Below are 20,647 nucleotides of genomic sequence, written 5' to 3'. Positions count from 1 at the left end.
GCTGTGGGAATTGCTCATTGATTTCATAGAACAGTACAGCACAGGAACAGGCCCTTCAACTCATAATGTCTGTGCCAAACATGATGCCAAGACCAAATCTTACCTGTCCTAATATAATCCATTCCCTGCATATCCCTATGCCGATCCAAAAGTCTTCAATACCACTATCCCGTCTTCCTCCCCCACCACTCCCAGCTGCATGTTCCAAGCACTTGCCACCCTCTGTGTAAGTTTTAAAAAAAGAACACCCCACTTTCATAGCAAAAGGATTTGAGTATAGGAGCAGGGAGGTTCTAATGCAGTTGTACAGGGTCTTAGTGAGACCACACCTGGAGTATTGCGTACAGTCTCCTAATCTGAGGAAAGACATTCTTGCCATAGAGGGAGTACAGAGAAAGTTCACCAGACTGATTCCTGGGATGTCAAGACTTTCATATGAAGAAAGACTGGATAGACTCTGCTTGCACTCGTTAGAATTTAGAAGATTGAGGAGGATCTTATAGAAACTTACAAAATTCTTAAGGGGTTGGACAGGCTAGATGCAGGAAGATTGTTCCCGATGTTGAGGAAGTCTAGAACAAGGGGTCACAGTTTAAGGATAAGGGGGAAGTCTTTTCGGACCGAGATGAGAAAAACATTTTTCACACAGTGGTGAATCTCTGGAATTCTCTGCCACAGAAGGTAGTTGAGGCCAGTTCATTGGCTATATTTAAGAGGGAGTTAGATGTGGCTAAGGGGATCGGGGGGTATGGAGAGAAGGCAGGTACGGGATACTGAGTTGGATGATCAGCCATGATCATATTGAATGGAGGTGCAGGCTCGAAGGGCCGAATGGCCTACTCCTGCACCTATTTTCTATGTTTCTACATATAATGGATGCCAATGTAAATGATAGGCCATGATGCATAATTCTGTAAATTTGGCATTGTTTAGTATGAAATTGAACAGGTACTCTGCAGATGAAGTTGTAAGATGATCAAATTTATGCTTCTTGCCTTATTGCGAATTATTTTGATGTTTTTCCCCAACTAATGAAGATTCAATGTGTTCAATTCCTAGGTTAAAATGCCCATATTGTCCGATGGAACAAGCACCAGCAGATGCAAAACAAATTTTCTTTTGAAGATATTGTGACTTGAGAGGTGGTTTGGTAATTTCGGACAGTGCAAACTGCGACAGTTCATTGTTCTTTTGGACTAATGCTTACTAAATTGTAGAACGGTGTTTACATGCCGGTGTGTATTTGGGATAGAGAAAAGAGGAAAACTACTGGATATAAATTAGTTGCAATAGGGCTTTTGAACTTGGTCTTGGTATTCGATCAAGTGGATACACCAGCACTCACCATTTCATGCAGTTATTTTATATTGGGACAATACTAGCAGTACATTTTTTAACTTAAGAAATAAGTAATCACCAATGAGCAATGCATTTGATATGAATCTTCATAATATCATCGTCATTACATGGGTTAAAATTATTTTTTTTTTTAAGTTATCAATGTGATCTTTTATTCTTTAAAAATATAGAAAAATTGAATGTACGAGTAGACAATAACTACTGGCAATGTTTGCATACCTTTCTATGTTGGTTTGACTAGGTAGCTTTGATATATTTTCACACTTTTGTCAATTTGGCACAAAGTCAAGCGTTGACTGAGCATATATGAAGCTCCCAGGGTTTATTTAATTTTTTTGTAAATTTAAACAGCATTTGCATAGAATGTGGACTAGCAAAGTATTGGCATGGAAGAGGAAATGATGCATGAAGGATAGGCGTGTATGATTTTTGCTTCATGTAGATAATTTAGATACGTGTATGGTACCATGTCCAATACATAATTATAAAACTGAAAAATCTTATTAAAGGCAAATTGTATACCAAATGTTTATTTATTTTGTCTCTGGGTTTAAGTCCCATGGTATTCCATTGGTGGATGGACTAATTAAAGTTATGAAGAGTAAAATGTAATCTTTACTGTTTAATATTCCTGCTTTATTACGTAAATTAATTTAATGCACTTGGAAGAGTTCTGATATACTAGTACAATTTCACGAATACAATTTAACAAGTTTTCTTCTAATCCCACATCCTTGCTTCAAATCGTAAATTGCAAGTATCTGAATAGCATAATGAGTTTAGATCACCAATTTTCTCAGTAATTGAATATCTGTAATTTTATTATTAGTAAGGGAAAACAATTCAAGAATAATGCTGCAATTTTTAACTAAAACAGCAACTGTCTAGTCTTTCTGGATAAACCATGTTAGCTAGAAAGTGACAGTGACCAAGATTCACCTATATCCTGGAGTTTTGTTTCACATTTGTTCTTGGAATTGCTGCCAATGCCCAAGCTATGTAAACCAATGCAGAATAAAATAGAATAGAATAGAATGCCTTTTATTGTCATTTCAAACAGCGTGATTTGAACAAAATTGCATTTTTTCAGTTTTATATTTGCAAAAAAACCCAAGACCCGCACTTAACACAGTTTACGTAAACATCCATCACAATGGCTCTGCAACACTTCCTCACTGTGATGGAAGGCAAAGTCTTATCTCTTCCCTTTGTTCTTCTCCCGCGGTCCAGCAGTCCAACTGCAACGTCGAGGTGAACTGGGGCTCCTGATGTTAAAACTCCCGGCAGACGATGGTAAGTCCTGTGGCCGTTTAAGCTGCGCCGGGCGATGTTAGGCCCCGCTCCGAGTCCTTTAAATCCCGCGATTCCAGTGGGCGAAGTTGCTGTTGTGGGAGCTCCGAAAAGCAGTCTCTCACCAGGGACCTGGAGCTCCCGATGTTACCGTCCACCGGGCCTGCGGCTGGAGCCTCCGAAGCTCTGAAGTCGGGTCGCAGCCGCGCGCCACCACAGCTCCTCCCGCTCCGAAGACGTCCAGCTCTGTGATGGCAGGTCCGCAGGCTCCGCGACTGGAGCCCTCAGGTTGGTACTGGACGGAGTCAGCCGCTGGCTCCACGATGTTAGGCCCAACGACACTGGAGACATGACAGAAAAAAAGATGGGTCCCCGATTTGGGGAAGAGATTAACGGTCTCCCCCACCCCCCACATATACACAGTTAAAGAAAAATAATAAAAACTAGGCGCAAGGCATACATTTAACGAGACGAAAATTAAAAAAAAGACAGATGGACTGTAGTTGAGCCTCCGCCCATAGGCGCAGCCACACCACCAGATTCTCAAATTTAAATGTTCACTTTTATTGGTTTGCTGCAACTTTACCAGAGATGCTGAGAGGGTGGAAAAACAATCCTTTATTAACTCTTATTGACCTTAAGAAGATGGTGGTGAGCTATCTTCCGTGACCAGCAACAATGGAAAAATGACAATATGATTCTATGTCAGGATCATATGCAACTTGAAGGGTGATGTGCAAACGTGCAATCTAAATGCAATGTTCAATACACAGTGGAAGTAACAAGCCTTTCAGATTGTATGGATCTACTGTATTTCCCGGCAATGAAGACGCACATGCGTCGAAGACGCACCCCCATTTTGAGTTGCTAAATTTTGGAAAAAAGGCTGACGCGACATAGTTTCTTACGCTCAAAAAAAAAAAATTTTTAAATAAAGTAACAAGTCAATTTTCACAAGGCTTCCAGATCTCCATTCTGAATGGGTGGGGAATGGACGGTGATGGCAGATGGAGAGATGGTGGGAAAAACAAGAGCATGAATCAGTTGTGATCTTATTAAATTACAATACTAGTTCAAGGGACCAATTGAGGTTACTCGCGCTGACACAGGAGTAAGCTCCATCGCCTGCTGTCCTGTTATTCATCGCCCGCTGAACCGCTCCGCATAATGATCTTTGCTCTTGAACTGGTCCCCTAACTGTCCGGTCTCCGAGCCAGGTCAAAAATAGGGATATTTTTTCAAATATCTCTAATTTCAAAACTAATACCAACTGCTTTTGCGCGTGTCCGTTAAGGCAGCAGCATTCTTATTCTCTCTGTTATTCTCACTTGATCGACAATCACCACACACCTCCAAAGCATGTCCCCATGTAAATTTACAATGAAAGACACGGGCTGGGCAGTAAATGCTATGCAACGTCACACAGCTCAGCAAGTGAGGCCATGTCCTGCTCCCAACGGCAGTCGGAATTTAAGGATTTGCGGGAAGCGGCAGGAGAGAGTTGTTCAGATGGAGAGCACTGCCAGAGGTGAGCGGGCCAGCAGAAGGTGCTGAGGTGGCCGGTTCCTCTGTCTGTTCCCGGCAGCCGCTCGCAGCCGCCCCGGCAACTTTCCTCCCCGGCCCCAATGCGGTGGCTTCGTGCCCGGAGAGCTGCGGCAGCGGTGAGTGAGTTGCCGGCATGATTCCTGACCCCCTTCTCAACGCTCCTGCCCTCCCCGCAACTTTACCCCTGGCAGCCCAGCCAATTTGTGCAGCCTAGGCCGTGCTGACCCGGGCCAGACTCCCCACACGCTGTAAAAGGAACTCTTTCCCCCCCCCCCCCCCCCCGCTGTCCTTTTACAGCCGCTTTCCATCAGCTGCCAGCAATGAGGGATAGACTTGGCTATCCCTCAGTACAGTAACATTGTTCTTGATGTTGCTAACAACCTAGCCTTCGGCCTACAAGACGCAGGTACATTTTCGTGCCTTATTTTTGGATTAAAAATTGTGTCTTCATTGCCGGGAAATACGGTAATTTTATTACAGTAGTAAAATTGCAGTTTTAACACATGTCAAACTGGGTACTCTGATGAAGCTCTCCGCCCCGGCAACTTTCCTCCCCGGCCCCAATGCGGTGGCTTCGTGCCCGGAGAGCTGCGGCAGCGGTGAGTGAGTTGCCGGCATGATTCCTGACCCCCTTCTCAACGCTCCTGCCCTCCCCGCAACTTTACCCCTGGCACTTGGTTTGAATTGATTTTGTATTCTGAAGTCCATCATTAGCTTATTGAATAAAGTTTATGGATATATTGTAATCGCGAATAAGTTCGCAACCCGACAAAGTAACGGTAGAAGTTTAACTCGAGGGTTTCAAAGATGTGCACAGAACCCGTTTGTTATTTAATCCTAACAGTGAGAGTTTTGTTGAAGTAATATCTAGTGAGTTAGAAGTCTTAACTGCGTATGAAAATCAGAAGAATTTGCAATTCAATCGATGTTCATCAGAAGAGATAACTTCAAAAGATGGCGAGGTTTGTGGGCTTTTAAAGAGTTATAAATGTGCCACAAAATTATATTTTTGGCCTGGTAGCCCTAAAGTTTTTTGATGGCCCCACATGAAAATCTGGAAATTGAGTGGTAAACTACTCACTTTTTGTGCAGAATTGTCATTTAGTGTTTATGATATGTGATTATCACCATGGGGCATATTTGGCAAATATTGTCAGGTTTATTGAGTGTACAGACTGTACAGAAAGGACAGGTTGCACTTGAACCCGAGGGGGATCAATATCCTGGCGGGGAGATTTGCAAAGGCTATTGGGGATACTTTAAACTAGAATGGTTGGGGGGAGGGACACAAATAGAGAAAGCTAGTAGACAGAGTGTGAGGCAGGAGGCAGAGAAGGGAAGCACTCGGACCCAAAATCTAGGGGAGAAAGAAGAAAAAGAAAATAAACAGAATAATAGGCGGGGGGTTTATTAAATGTGCATATTTTAATGCTAGGAGCATTGTAAGAAAGGTGGATGAGCTTAGAGCCTGGATTGACACCTGGAAGTATGATGTTGTGGCGATCAGTGAAACATGGTTGCAGGAGGGCTGTGATTGGAAACGAAATATTCCAGGATTTCGTTGCTTCAGGTGTGATAGAATTGGAGGGGCAAGAGGTGGAGGTGTTGCATTGCTTGTCAGGGAAGATATTACAGCAATGCTTTGGCAGGATAGATTAGAGGGCTCGTCTAGGGAGGCTATTTGGGTGGAACTGAGAAGTGGGAAAGGTGCAGCAACACTTATAGGGGTGTATTATAGACCGCCAAATGGGGAGCGAGAAATTGGAAGAGCAAATATGTAAGGAGATTGCAGATATTAGTAGTAAGCACAAGGTAGTGGTTGTGGGAGATTTCAATTTTCCACACATAGACTGGGAAACACATTCTGTAAATGGGCTGGATGGTTTGGAGTTTGTAAAATGTGTGCAGGATAGTTTTTTGCAGCAATACATAGAGGTACCTACTAGAGAAGAGGCAGTGCTGGACCTCCTGTTAGGAAATGAGACGGGTCAGGTGGCGGAGGTATGCGTTGGGGAGCACTTCGGGTCCAGTGATCACAATACCATTAGTTTCAATATAATTATGGAGAGGGTCAGAACTGGACGTAGGGTTGAGATTTTTGATTGGAGAAAGGCTGGCTTTGATGAGATGCGAAAGGATTTAAAAGGAGTGAATTGGGACATTTTGTTTTATGGGAAGGATGTAGAAGAGAAATGGAGGACAATAAAGGGGACATTTTAAGAGTACAGAGTGGTGAATCTGGAACTCTCTGCCACAGAGGGTAGTTGAGGCCAGTTCATTGGCTATATTTAAGAGGGAGTTAGATGTGGCCCTTGTGGCTAAAGGGATCAGGGGGTATGGAGAGAAGGCAGGTACGGGATACTGAGTTGGATGATCAGCCATGAGCATATTGAATGGCGGTGAAGGGCCGAATGGCCTACTCCTGCACCGATTTTTTTATGTATCTAGAATCTTTATGTCCCTGTTCGGTTGAAAGGAAATAGTAAAAATTGGAAAGAGCCATGGTTTCCAAGGGAAATTGGACACTTGGTTCGGAAAAAGAGAGAGATCTACAATAATTATAGGCAGCATGGAGTAAATGAGGTGCTTGAGGGGTATAAAGAATGTAAAAAGAATCTTAAGAAATAAATTAGGAAAGCTAAAAGAAGATATGAGGTTGCTTTGGCAAGTAAGGTGAAAGTAAATCCAAAGGGTTTCTAGAGCTATATTAATAGCAAAAGGATAACGAGGGATAAAATTGGTCCATTAGAGAGACGGAGTGGACAGCTATCTTCAGAGCCTAAAGAAATGGGGGAGATATTGAACAATTTCTTTTCTTTGGTATTCACCAAGGAGAAGGATATTGAATTATGTGAGGTAAGGGAAACATAATCTTCACAATCTTCACATTGTATTTTTGATTTTTTTGTCTTTGGATTGAATTCTGTTTTTAATTTGTGTTTTTGTGATGTCTTTATTATTTATTTTATTCCGAATTTATGTTTTATTATTCTTGTTAATCTCTGTAAGGTGTCCTTGGGATTTTTTAAAGGCGCCCAAAAATTAAATTTATTATTATTATTAAACAAGTAGCGTAGCTATGGATACTATGAGATTCAAAGAAAAAGTAGTACTGACACTTTTGAAAAATATAAAAGTGGATAAGTCTCCAGGTCCTGACAGGATATTCCCTAGGACATTGAGGGAAGTTAGTGTAGAAATAGCAGGGGCTATGACAGAAATATTTCAAATGTCATTAGAAACGGGAATAGTGCCCGAGGATTGGCGTACTGTGCATGTTGTTCCATTGCTTAAAAAGGGTTCTAAGAGTAAACCTAGCAATTATAGACCTGTTAGTTTGACTTCAGTGGTGGGCAAATTAATGGAAAAGATACTTAGAGATAATATATATAAGCATCTAGATAAACAGGGTCTGATTAGGAACAGTCAACATGGATTTGTGCCTGGAAGGTCATGTTTGACTAATCTTCTTGAATTTTTTGAAGAGGTTACTAGGGAAATTGATGGGGGTAAGGCAGTGGATGTTGTCTATATGAACTTTAGTAAGGCCTTTGGTGAAATTTATTTTATTGCTAATGTTGAAACCGTCATTTCTTGAAATATTCAGTATGTTGGCACAGTGGCCCAATGGTAAAGTTGCTGCTTTGCAGTGTCAGAGACCCTAATTCGATCCTGACACCAAATGTTAAACTGAGTTCTTCTGTCAATCTAAAGTCAACTTGACTCAAACACTTGTTGCTGTTAAAATCAATTCTTTATTCAGCTGAGACTAGTCTCTTGAACCTTCCAACACAGAGCTAATGCTCTGGGGCGGATCCAGAGACAAGTAACTTTGATACAAACTCATGGCATTTATATAGGTATTACACATTTCAGATACAGAGGGTATGACAAGCTAGTAACCAATCATCTGAGTCCTTCTGGTGATTTACAACATCAGTCACATGACCTCCCCTTTCCCTGGCCTCTTTATACAATCTTCGTTTGTCTATGGTATAACTTTATAACTTTATTTTAGAATTATTTTATTTCAACACCGCAAAACCCAGATAGGCTCTTATCAAAGACCACTCCTCAAAATATAAGATACATACAATGATCACACGAGTCATACACACTTTCTATACCAAGAGAAAAGATATTTCTATAAATCTAAACAATTTCTATGTCTAAAGTGTACCTTTCTACCAAGACAATACATTTCATGTTGTTTTACTACAATTTCACAGTTTGAAATACTTTTACCTATGTCTTTAAAACATTAATTATATAATTTTGCTGAATTACAGTTTCTAAGTTCAAAACGCACATCTCCCATCCAAGGATACATGTGTCGTAAATCTGTCAATTTAGTTAATAAGAGTTTGGTGCCTTTCCTGTTATCGGGAAGCAGGATTTCCAATCTCATGTACCAGGCAGAACACAAGGTTCTTACAAAGTACAACTCAGACCATTACGTCAGAATTCCATCTGCTTCGACTTTCTATAAACAACTCCCTCAATCTAATTATTTCTCAAAGCAACTACTCTCCTTCACATACATCCTATTCCTTATCACACTCATTATAATTTTACAAAGCCAAGGCTAACTGCAGTCTATTATCTCTCAGCCTTGAATTCTGTAAGAAGAGGCTCTTTATTCAGCTATCCATTCTTACACACAAAGTCATATCAAATACAATTTCCTCCAGTGCCTCAGTAATAAACCTAAGCTAAGCAGGTTCAGGTTCAGGCCTCCATGTCTTGATTCATCTTTGCCTGTGTGTATGTGTCTGTTTACACTTTATTTCGGTTCAGGAAAACCTCAAGCTTTTTTTTGCAAATTACTTAGCTTATATAAAAGTCACTATCCAAGTGGCTCTATTTATATAATATTTCCTCAACCATGGATGCTGTCTGTACAGAGTTTGTACATTCTCCCTGTGACCGTGTGGGTTTTCGCCGGTTTCCTCCCATGCTCCAAAGCCCTATAGGTTTGTATGTTAATTGGCTTCAGTAAAATTATAAATTGTCCCTCGTGTGTGTTAGTGCGCAGGGATTGCTGATTGGCACAGACTCGCTGGGTCGAATGGCCTGCTTCCGTGCCGTGTCTGTAAACTAATCTAAAAATATCAGGGGTCTATGGCAATAGAATAAAAATAGAAGTTTCCAGATGTTGGAAATCGAACAACAGACAGAATATGCTGGAAACACTCGGCAGCTCAGGCAGCACCAGTGAAAAGAGAAACTATTAACATTTGAGGTCAAAGACCATTGGTCAGAACTACGAAAGAGACAACATGGATTTGTGCCTGGCAGTGTCAGGTTGACTAATCTTCTTATGGACTTTAGTAAGGCCTTTGACAAGGTTCCTCATGGAAGGTTGGTTAAGAAGGTTCAACTGTTGGGGTATAAATGCAGGAATAGCAAGATAGGATGGATCAACAGTGGCTGAATGGGAGAAGCGAGAGGGTAATGGTGGATGGCTGTTTAGCGGGTTGGAGGCAGGTGACTAGTGGGGTGCCTCAGGGATCTGTGTTGGGTCCTTTGTTGTTTGTCATGTACATCAATGATCTGGATGAAGGTGTGGTAAATTGGATTAGTAAGTATGCAGATGATAACAAGATAGGGGGTGTTGTGGATAATGAAGAGGATTTTCCAAAGTCTACAGAGTGATTTAGGCCATTTGGAAAAAATGGGCTGAAAGATGGCAGATGGAGTTTAATGCTGATAAATGTGAGGTGCTACACCTTGGCAGGACAAATCAAAATAGGACGTACATGGTAAATGGTAGGGAATTGAAGAATACAGTTGAACAGAGGGATCTGGGTATAACCGTGCATAGTTCCTTGAAGGTGGAATCTCATGTAGATAGGGTGGTAAAGAAAGCTTTTGGTATGCTAGCCTTTATAAATCAGAGCATTGAGTATAGAAGCTGGGATGTAATGTTAAAATTGTACAAGGCATTGGTGAGACCAAATCTGGAGTATGGTGTACAATTTTGGTCGCCCAATTATAGGAAGGATGTCAACAAAATAGAGAGAGTACAGAGGAGATTTACTAGAATGTTGCCTGGGTTTCAACAACTAAGTTACAGAGATAGGTTGAATAAGTTAGGTCTTTATTCTCTGGAGCGCAGAAGGTTAAGGGGGGGACCTGATAGAGTTCTTTAAAATGATGAGAGGGATAGACAGAGTTGATGTGGACAAGCTTTTCCCTTTGAGAATAGGGAAGATTCAAACAAGAGGACATGACTTCAGAATTAAGGGACAGAAGTTTAGGGGGAATATGAGGGGGAACTTCTTTACGCAGAGAGTGGTGGCGGTGTGGAATGAGCTCCCAGTGGAAGTGGTGGAGGCAGGTTCATTGGTATCATTTCAAAATAAATTGGATAGGCATATGGATGAGAAGGGAATGGAGGGTTATGGTACGAGTGCAGGCAGGTGGGACTAAAGGGGAAAAAAATTTGTTCGGCATGGACTTGTAGGGCCGAGATGGCCTGTTTCCGTGCTGTAATTGTTATATGGTTATATGATGGACAGAGGGTAGTGCTGTCATGATGCTATGTTGTAGTGGTCACACCCAAGGGTTAATGGCGATAGAGGTGAAAGTGGAAGAAAACCAGTGAAGATAGTGTGAAAAGAGAAAACGGGAATAGAAGAGGAGCAAAGTGCAGGACTATCAAACATAACCACCAGTCAGACAATGCAAATGGAGAGCAATAAACTGAGCCAATATAATAGATAGATGACTTACAGAGGAATGGCCAGTTCTGATGCAAACTGAGAAAGAGAACTACCTGAAGTTGTAGAATTTAATATTAAGTCTGGAAGCTTTCATTGTGCCCAGGTGGACAATGAGGTGCTGTTCCTCGAGCTTATATCAGGCATAGTTGTAACAATGGGGTCAATATTCCTTGGGTAGCAGACTTTAAGAAAGGCTTTCATAATATATAGCGGCATATAGAACTGCCAGACGAATGGCAGATGGAGTTTAATCTGAGAAAGTGTAAGGAGGTCAAGTGTGAGAGGAAAATATACAATTAATGGCATAACCCTTAACATCATTGATGTACAGAGGGATCTTGGGGTCCAAGTCTTTAACTCCCCAAAAAATTGTTAAGACCAAAGTTGGACCCTTGAAGACTGAAAAATCTATTATAGGGAACAAGGAAATGGCAGTGGAACTGAACAGGTACATTGGATCTGTCTTCACTAAGGAAGACACAAACAATCTCCCTGATGTGCTAGTGGCCAGAGGATCTAGGTTGACGGAGGAACTGAAGGAAATTCACATTAGGCAGGAAATGGTGTTGGGCAGACTGATGGGACTGAAGGCTGATAAATCCCCAGGGCCTGATGGTCTGCATCCCAGGGTACATAAGGAAGTGGCTTTAGAAATTGTGGATGCATTGATGATCATCTTCCAATGCTCTATAGATTCAGGATCAGTTCCTGTGGATTGGAGGGTAGCTAATGTTATCCCACTTTTTAAGAAAGGCGGGAGAGAGAAAGCGGAATTATAGACCAGTTAGCCTGACATCGGTGGTGGGGAAGATGCTGGAGTCGATCATAAAAGATGAAATAGCGGCACATTTGGATAGCAGTAGCAGGATCAGTCTGAGTCAGCATGGATCTATGAAGAGGAAATTATGCTTGACTAATGTTCTGGAATTTTTTGAGGATGTAACTAGGAAAATGGACAACAGAGAGCCAGTGGATGTAGTGTACCTGGACTTTCAGAAAGCATTTGATAAGGTCCCACATAGGAGATTAGTGGGCAAAATTAGGGCACATGTTATTGGGGGTAGAGTGCTGACATGGATGGAAAATTGGTTGGCAGAAAGGAAACGGAGTAGGGATTAACGGGTCCCTTTCAGAATGGCAGGCAGTGACTAGTGGGGTACTGCAAGGCTCGATGCTGGGACAGCAGCTATTTACAATATACATCAATGATTTGGATGAAGGGATTCAAAGTAACATTAGCAAATTTGTAGATGACACAAAGCTGGGTGGCAGTGCGATCTGAGGAGGATGCTATGGGAATGCAGGGTGACCTGGACAGGTTGGGGGAGTGGGCAGATGCTTGGCAGATGGTTTAATGTGGAGAAATATGAGTTATTCCACTTTGGTAGCAAAAACAGGAAGGCAGATTATTATTTAAATGGTGTCAAGTTGGGAAAAGGGGAAATACAACGGGATCTTGTTCCTTGTTCATCAGTCAATGAAAGTAAGCATGCAGGTACAGCAGGCAGTGAAGAAAACGAATGGCATGTTGGCCTATATAACAAGAGGAATTGAGTATAGGAGCAAAGAGGTCCTTCTGCAGTTGTACAGACCCCCTAGTGAGACCACACCTTGAGTATTGCGTACAGTTTTGGTCTCCAAATCTGAGGAAGGACATTATTGCCATAGAGGGAGTGCAGAGAAGGTTCACTAGACTGATTCCTGAGATGTCAGGACTGTCTTATGAAGAAAGACTGGATAGACTTGCTTTATACTCTCTAGAATTTAGGAGATTCAGAGGGGATCTTATAGAAACTTACAAAATTCTTAAGGGGTTGGACAGGCTAGATGCAGGAAGATTGTTCCCGATGTTTGGGAAGTCCTGGACAACGGGTCACAGCTTAATAATAAGGGGGAAATCCTTTAAAACCGAGATGAGAAGAACTTATTTTCACACAGAGAGTGGTGAATCTCTGGAACTCTCTGCCACAGAGGGTAGTCGAGGCCAGTTCATTGGCTATATTTAAGAGGGAGTTAGATGTGGCCCTTGTGGCTAAGGGGATCAGAGGGTATGGAGAGAAGGCAGGTACGGGATACTGAGTTGGATGATCAGCCATGATCATATTGAATGGCGGTGCAGGCTCGAAGGGCCGAATGGCCTACTCCTGCACCTAATTTCTATGTTTCTGTGAGACCATCCCTGGAGTATTGTGTGCAGTTTTGGTCCCCTAATTTGAGGAAGGACATTCTTGTTATTGAGGGAGTGCAGTGTAGGTTTACAAGGTTAATTCCCGGGATGGCAAGACTGTCTTATGCTGAGGGAATGAAGCAGCTGGGCTTGTACACTCTGGAGTTTAGAAGGAGGGGATCTTATTGAAACTATAAGATTGTTAAGGGTTTGGACACACTGGAGGCAGGAAACATATTCCCGATGTTGGGGGAGTCCAGAACCAGGGGCCACAGTTTAAGAATAAGGGGTAAGTCATTTAGAACGGAGAGGAGGAAACACTTTTTCTCGCAGAGAGTTGTGAGTCTGCGGAATTCTCTGCCTCAGAGGGCAGTGGAGGCAGATTCTCTGGATGTTTTCAAGATAGAGATGGATAGGGCTCTTAAAGATAGCGGATTCAGGGGATATGGGGAAAAGGCAGGAACGGGGTACTGATTGGGGATGATCAGCCATGATCACATTGAATGGCAGTGCTGGCTCGAAGGGCCAAAGGTCCTGCACCTATTGTCTATTGACTCCAACATCTTCCCCACCACCGATGTCAGGCTAACTGGTCTATAATTCCCTGTTTTCTCTCTCCCGCCTTTCTTAAAAAGTGGCGGCGCTGCCTTGCAGCTGCGGCTCGCCTGCAGTCCGTTTGTCTTTTCTGTTTTTTGTTTCTCTTGTCCCGTTTTTACAGTTTATTTCGTTTTATTTAGTTGTGTATGTGTGTGTGTGGGGGGTGGGGGTGGGGGTGGGTGTAACATGTTTTTTTTACTCTTCCTTTGGGGGGGAATGCGACCTTTCCTGCTGTATCCCCCGTCTCCGTGTCCGCCTGCGCTGAGGCCTATCGTGGAGCTGGCGGCCTCCAACTGCGACCGACCTTGAGGCTGCGGTGGCAGAGCCAGGACTTACCAACGCGAGGCTGGCCGACTTCGGGGCTGTGGTTACGACCCGCTTGTTGGAGTTGTACGCGCACCTGAATGCAGCGGCTTTGCTCTCCCCCGTGTGGATGTTCTTGTTTTTGTCTGTCTTGTCCGTTTGTGGACCTGTGACTCAAAATACAACCGGCAGGACCTTCTGAGGATTGGGACGCTGTGTAGCGAACTAGAGTTCGCAAGGAGCTTAAAAATGTATTTATATTCTACTATTAACTGTACATATGTGCATTGGTGTCGTGTTGTATTTCTTTTAACGGAGGAGAAGCAAATGGAATTTCGTTGCTCAGTTTTGTGCAATGACAATAAACATATTCTATTCTATTCTATTGATTCAACCTATGTCCAGGCCACTGTTTGGGGGCCTGTAGATAAGTCCCATTGGGGTATTTTTAACCTTACAATTCATTAGTTCTATCCATACTGACTCCACATCTCCTGTTTCAATGTCACCCCTTGCAAGGGACTGAATTTCATTCCCCACCAACAGGGCAACCCCACCCCCTCTGCCCATCTGTCTGTCTTTTCGATAGGAGGTATACTCTTGAATATTCAGTTCCCAGCCCTGGCCCTCTTGCAGTCATGTCTCTGTAATTCCCACAACATCATACTTGCCAATTTCTAACTGAGCCTCAAGCTCATCCACTTTATTTCTTATACTTCGCGCATTCATATGCAGCACTTTGACTTTGGTATTCACCTCCTCTCTCACACCGCTCACAATTGGCCCTGACCTTACTCTCTTATCCCTTCTCGAACTTTCCTTCCCATTAATTCGGCAGTCCTTTATAACAAATGGCTTTGCACAACAAGATCGCTAACTAATCCTGCCTCATTACACAATACTCAGTCTAGGATGGCCTGCCCTCTAGTCGGTTCCTCTACATATTGGCTTAAAAAACATTCCGTATTCCAGGAAATCTTCCTCAGCGCTGTTACCAATTTGGTTGGCCCAATCTATGTAGATTAAAGTCACCCATGATATCTGCTGTACCTTTGCTACACACATCCCTAATTCCCTGCTTCATGTTATCCCCAACCTCCCTACTGCTGTTTGGTTGGTCCGTATACAACTCCAACAAGCGTTTTCTGCCCTTGGCTATTTTGTAGTTCTACCCATACCGATTCTGCAGCATCCAAGCTAATGTCTCTCATTACTATAGCATTGATCTCCTTAACCAACAATGCCACCCTACCTCCTCTTCCTTTCTGTCTATCCTTCCTGAATATTGAATACCAATACATGTTTAGCCGCCAACCTTGGTCACCCTGGAGCCATGTTGGCAGGTGTGGGCAAGTTGGGCCGAAGGGCCTGTTTCCACACTGTACCTCTCTCTCGATGACTGTTCTGTAATATAGGAGGCATTATCATTTGATTGTCAGAATGCAGACAATGACTCTTCACCTCATCCTGTTTCGTTAGCTCCCTGCAGCGGAAAATTAATCTTACTTGTGTCAAAGCTGCTGGATTCCCTTTTATGTTTAAAAAAAAATCCAAGAAAGGTAACAAAGGAATTATTTTTGAAACATAGATATTTCATAAAACTTTTTTTTTTTTTTTTCTTCCAATCCTTCAGCTCTAGATGGTGATACATGTCTCTGTTTATCAAGGATCAGATCTGACCACAGAAGGTGGTTTCTGAGCTTTTTGGAGGATGCAACTGCTTTGAAGCTCGACATTTAGTGGGTGTCAAAAACCCAAACACTGCTGTCCTCTGGCATAGGTCACAAATGTTCCTTTGTCCTTTATCGGTCAGTTGCATTGCAATAAAATAGCTGCCAGTGATAGACTCAAGCGTGGTTTCAGTGCCCTGTGTACACAGGAAAAGGTCAGCAATAGTCTACTTGAGGTTAGAGACATTGCGCGCAAACAGGCCATGCGGCCCACCGCATCCGCGCCGACCAGCCACCCCCTGCACGCTAACACTATCCTATACACACTAGGGACAATTTACAATTTTACCAAGCTAATTAACCTACAAATCTGTACGTCTTTGGCGTGTGGGAGTAAACCAGAGCACCTGGGGAAAACTCACGGGGAGATCGTACAAACTCCTTACAGACGGCACATTAGTCAGGATTGAACTCTGGTCTCTCTTGTTGTGCCACCATGCCGTCCAATTGGTCACTGAGTGAGTGGCAAGAATGTGGCAGATGTAAGATAATGTTGAAAAGTGCGCAATTATTTATTTTGGTGCAGTTGAGCAGACTATTTTGCTAAATGATGAGAGGCTGGGTTGTGTTACTATTGAAAAGTTCAAGGTGTCCTTGCACACAAGTCTTTGGAAACTGACATGATTGGGCAGGCAAGTGGAAGTGGAACTATTGACTGGGAGGGAAGTGCTTTGAAAGGAAACCTGGAAGGCATAGGTCTCAAGACATCAGTGGTATGCAAGATGTAGGTAAATCCAAAGCTATGCTATAATAAGTATCCAAAGGGCAAGAGAATAATCAGGGAAATGTGCCACTGGTCGCATTTTGCCCTGGCAGCATCTAGCACCTTTCCAGGGCCCTGGAGAGACCACACGTGGAGTATTGTGTGCAGTTTTGGTCTCCTAATTTGAAGAAGGACATTCATGCTATTGAGGGAGTACAGCGTAGGTTCACAACGTTAATTCCCGGGATGGCGGGACTGTCATATGATGAAAGAATGGAGTGACTCGGCTTGTATTCACTGGAATTTAGAAGGATGAGGTGGGATCTCATAGAAGCATATAAAATTATTAAGGGATTGGACATGTTCGATGTAGGAAACACGTTCCTGATGTTGGGAGAGCCCAGAACCAGGGGCCACAATTTAAGAATAAGCAGTAGGCCATTTAGTACTGAGATGAGGAAAATCTTTTTCACACAGAGAGTTTTGAATCTGTGGAATTCTCTGCCTCAGAAGGCAGTGGAGGCCAATTCTCTGAAGGCTTTCAAGAGAGAGTTAAATAGATCTCTTAATGATAGAGGAGTGAAGGGATATGGGGAGAAGGCAGGAACGGGGTACTGATTGTGGATGATCAGCCATGATCACAGTGAATGCCGGTACAAGACTCAGGAAATGATGATACAACTTTATAGGATGTTGGTTAGGCCACATGTGGAGTAGTGTAGATAGATTTATTTATAGACTTTATAGTCACAAATACCATGAAGATTCAGTGAAATTCTTTGTTTTTGCATTCACTGCCACAAGACGCAGACAGTTACAAAGTACCCTTAGATATTGTTGTCCATTCTTTGTGTCCCCATTTACCCCCCTCCCACTACCACAGGTCCCGCTTCTTCTCGGCAGCCAGGGACTCTGTCCTCGTTGTTCCGCATCCCTCGTTCTTGGCGATGTGGTTCCCACCAATGTCGGTGGCTCTGGCTGGAGTTCGGAGTCCGCGGTGTGTGAGCCTACCGACCCTACTGGCAGGTCCTCTGTCAGCAGGGCGTGGCGAGCGATTTACCGTCCACAGCGGGCGGGCCTCCTCTGTCTTCGGTCCTCGGTGGATGGTTTTTAGTCGTTAATCCACAGCGGCGGTGAGCAGGGCCTGCTGGCGGGACCCACCTGTTGGTTGGTCCATGTGCAGTTCTCATAAGGTCGTAAGGAGTAGGTAGGGGGTAGGATTAGGCCATTCGGCTCATCATGTCTACTCCGCCATTCAATCATCTCTTCATCCTAACCCCATTCTCCTGCTTGCTCCCTGCAACCTCTGACACCTGTTCTGGTCACAACATTAGAGAATGATGTGGAGGCTTTGGAAAATGTTCAGAGAAGATTTGCCGGAATGATACCTGGGTTAAGGGGTATTATCTACAGGGAGAGGTTAGGCAGACTTGGATTGCTTTCTCTGACATGTCGGAGGTTGCAGGGAGACTTGACAGAAGTACAGATGCTCCCCGGATTATGATGCTTCGCCTGAAGATATCTCGACATTACGATGGTGTCAACACTGGGAAACGGCAGCGAGTTGCAGCTCATTTCCTGTCATGTGATCACATTGTATTTGAAACATAGAAACATGGAAAATAGGTGCAGGAGTAGGCCATTCGGCCCTTCGAACCTGCACCGCCATTCAATATGTTCATGGCTGATCATCCAACTCAGTATCCCATCCCTGCCTTCTCTCCATACCCCCTGATTCCTTTAGCCACAAGGGCCACATCTAACTCCCTCTTAAATATGGAACAAGTATTAAATGCCTTTTTGACACGATATTTACGATGGGTTTATTGAAATGTAATCCCATCGTAGGTCGAGGAGCAGCTGTATATACAATTAAAAGCTGCCAACATAGGGGAGGCAATCTGAACCTTTTTTCCCCAGGATGGAAATATCAAATACTAGAGGGCATAGCTTTAAGGTGAGAGAGGCAAGGTTTAAAGAAGATGTGTGAGGCAAGGATATTTTTTTTACACAGAGTATGGTGAATGCCTGGAAGATGCTGCCGGGATTGGTGGTTTTAGCAGATACATTCGTAGCATTTAAGACTTTTGGAGAGGCATATGGATGCACAAGGAATGGAGGGATAAATATGTGCAAGTAGTGGTGATGCCCTTGGCCTCATGTTTGGAACAGACAATGTGGGCCAAAGGGCCTGATTTTGTACTGTACTCTTCTATGTTAATGCACAGTCTCTTCCCCAGAGTAGGTGAATCGAGGACCAGGGGATAAAGTTTTATGGTGAAGGGGAAAAGATTTAATAGAAATCTGAGGGGTAACTTTTTCACACAAAGGGTGGTGGGTGTATGGAACAAGCTACCAGAGGTAGTAGTTGAGGCTGGGACTATCACACCGTTTAAGAAAGTTCGACAAGTACATGGATAGGACAGTTTTGGATAGAGAGAGACCAAATGTGGGCAGGTTGGACTAGTGTAGCTGGGACATAGAAACACAGAAAAATAGGTGCAGGAGGAGAACATTCGGCCCTTCGAGCCAGCACCACCATTCAATATGATCATGGCTGATCATCTAAAATCAGTACCCGTGACTGCTTTTCCCCCCATATCCCTTGATTCCATTAGTTCCAAGAGCCGAATCTCTCTCTTTAAAACATCCAGTGTATTGACCTCCACTGCCTTCTGTAACAGAGAATTCCACAGATTCATAACTTTTTGGCTCAAAAAGGTATTTCCTAATCTCAGTCCTAAATGGCCCATGAGAACTGCTGTACCTTTGCTACACACATCACTAATTTCCTGCTTGATGCTATCCCCAACCTCCCGACTGCTGTTTGGTGGTCTGTATACAACTCCAACAAGCGTTTTCTGCCCTTGGCTATTTTGCATTTCTACCCATACCGATTCTACAGCATCCAAGCAAATGTCTCTCCTTTTTCCTTCCAACCATTAATATCCTCTTTAACCAGTAATGTCACCCTCTTCCTTTCCAAAAGTCCTAAATATCGAATACCAATACATGTTTAGCCGCCAGCCTTGGTCACCCTGGAGCCATGTTGGCCGGTGTGGGCAAGTTGGGGCCGAAGGGCCTGTTTCCACGATGTATCTCCATGACTCTATGTTCTGTAATACAGAAGGCATTATCATTTGATTGTTAGAATGCAGACAGCGACTCTCCACCTCATCCTGTTTCGTTAGCTCCCTGCAGCGGAAAATTAATCTTACTTGTGTGAAAGCTGCTGGATTCCCTTTTATGTTTAAAAAAATTCTAAGAAAAGGTAGTGAAGGAATTATTTTTGAAGCATAAATATCTCATAAAGTTTTTTTTTTTTAAATTCCAATCCCTGCAGCAGACAAGACAGAGTTAATCTTTTCTTTGAGAATGGGAAGATTCAAACTGCTGGACTTCCCTTTTAATGTTTTAAAAAAACTTCTTTAGCAAAGTGGTGGTGGAAGTGGTGGAGGAAGGTTCATTTTTATCATTTAAAAATAAATAAATATCTCATAAAGCTTTTTGGTACGAGTTTTTTGTTCGGCATGGACTTGTAGGGCCGAGATGGCCTGTTTCCGTGCTGTAATTGTTATATGGTTATATGATACGTGTCTCTGTTTATCAAGGATCAGATCTGACCACTGAAGGTGGTTTCTGAGCTTTTTGGAGGATGCAACTGCTTTGAAGCTCGACATTTAGTGGGTGTCAAAAACCCAAACACTGCTGTCCTCTGGCATGGGTCACAAATGTTCCTTTGTCCCTTATCGTTCAGAGTTGTATTGTAACAAAATAGCTGCCAGTGATAAGCTCAAGCATGGTTTCAGTGTCCTGTGTACACAGGAAAAGGTCAGCAATAGTCTACTTTTAGGTTAGAGATACGGCACAGAAACAGGCCTTGCGGCCCACCACTTCCACGCCGACCAGCAACCCCCGCATGCTAACACTATCCTACACACACTAGGGACAATTTACAATTTTACCAAGCTAATTAACCTAAAAATCTGTACGTGTGGGAGGAAACCAGAAGACACGGCGAAAACCAATGCAGGTCACGGGGAGAACGTGCAAACTCCATACAGACGGCACCCGTAGTCAGGATTGACCAATCGGTCACTGAGTGAGTGGCAAGAATGTGGCAGATGTAAGATAATGTTGAAAAGTGCGCAATTATCTATTTTGGTGCAGTTGGGCAGAATATTTTGTTAAATGATGAGAGACTGTGTTGTGGTACTATTGAAAGGTT

General features: G+C 43.1%; 1 protein-coding gene across 1 annotated transcript in view; it reads left to right on the top strand.

The window, feature by feature from the left end:
* LOC129705336 (E3 ubiquitin-protein ligase RMND5A) overlaps nt 1–1,885 on the top strand; it is a 47,719-nt gene extending 45,834 nt beyond the window's left edge. Inside the window, exon 10 of the mRNA XM_055648901.1 lies at nt 1,060–1,885. Within this exon, the coding sequence (XP_055504876.1) occupies nt 1,060–1,123 (64 nt within the window). The 3' untranslated portion in view covers nt 1,124–1,885. The remainder of the gene's footprint in view (nt 1–1,059) is intronic.
* Nucleotides 1,886–20,647: the final 18,762 nt, after the last annotated feature.

Source organism: Leucoraja erinacea, chromosome 1 (genome assembly GCF_028641065.1).
Source record: "Leucoraja erinacea ecotype New England chromosome 1, Leri_hhj_1, whole genome shotgun sequence".
NCBI classification, from domain to species: domain Eukaryota; kingdom Metazoa; phylum Chordata; class Chondrichthyes; order Rajiformes; family Rajidae; genus Leucoraja; species Leucoraja erinaceus.
Note: the sequence above shows the minus strand (reverse complement) of the source record. Positions and strands in the feature narration are given on the sequence as shown.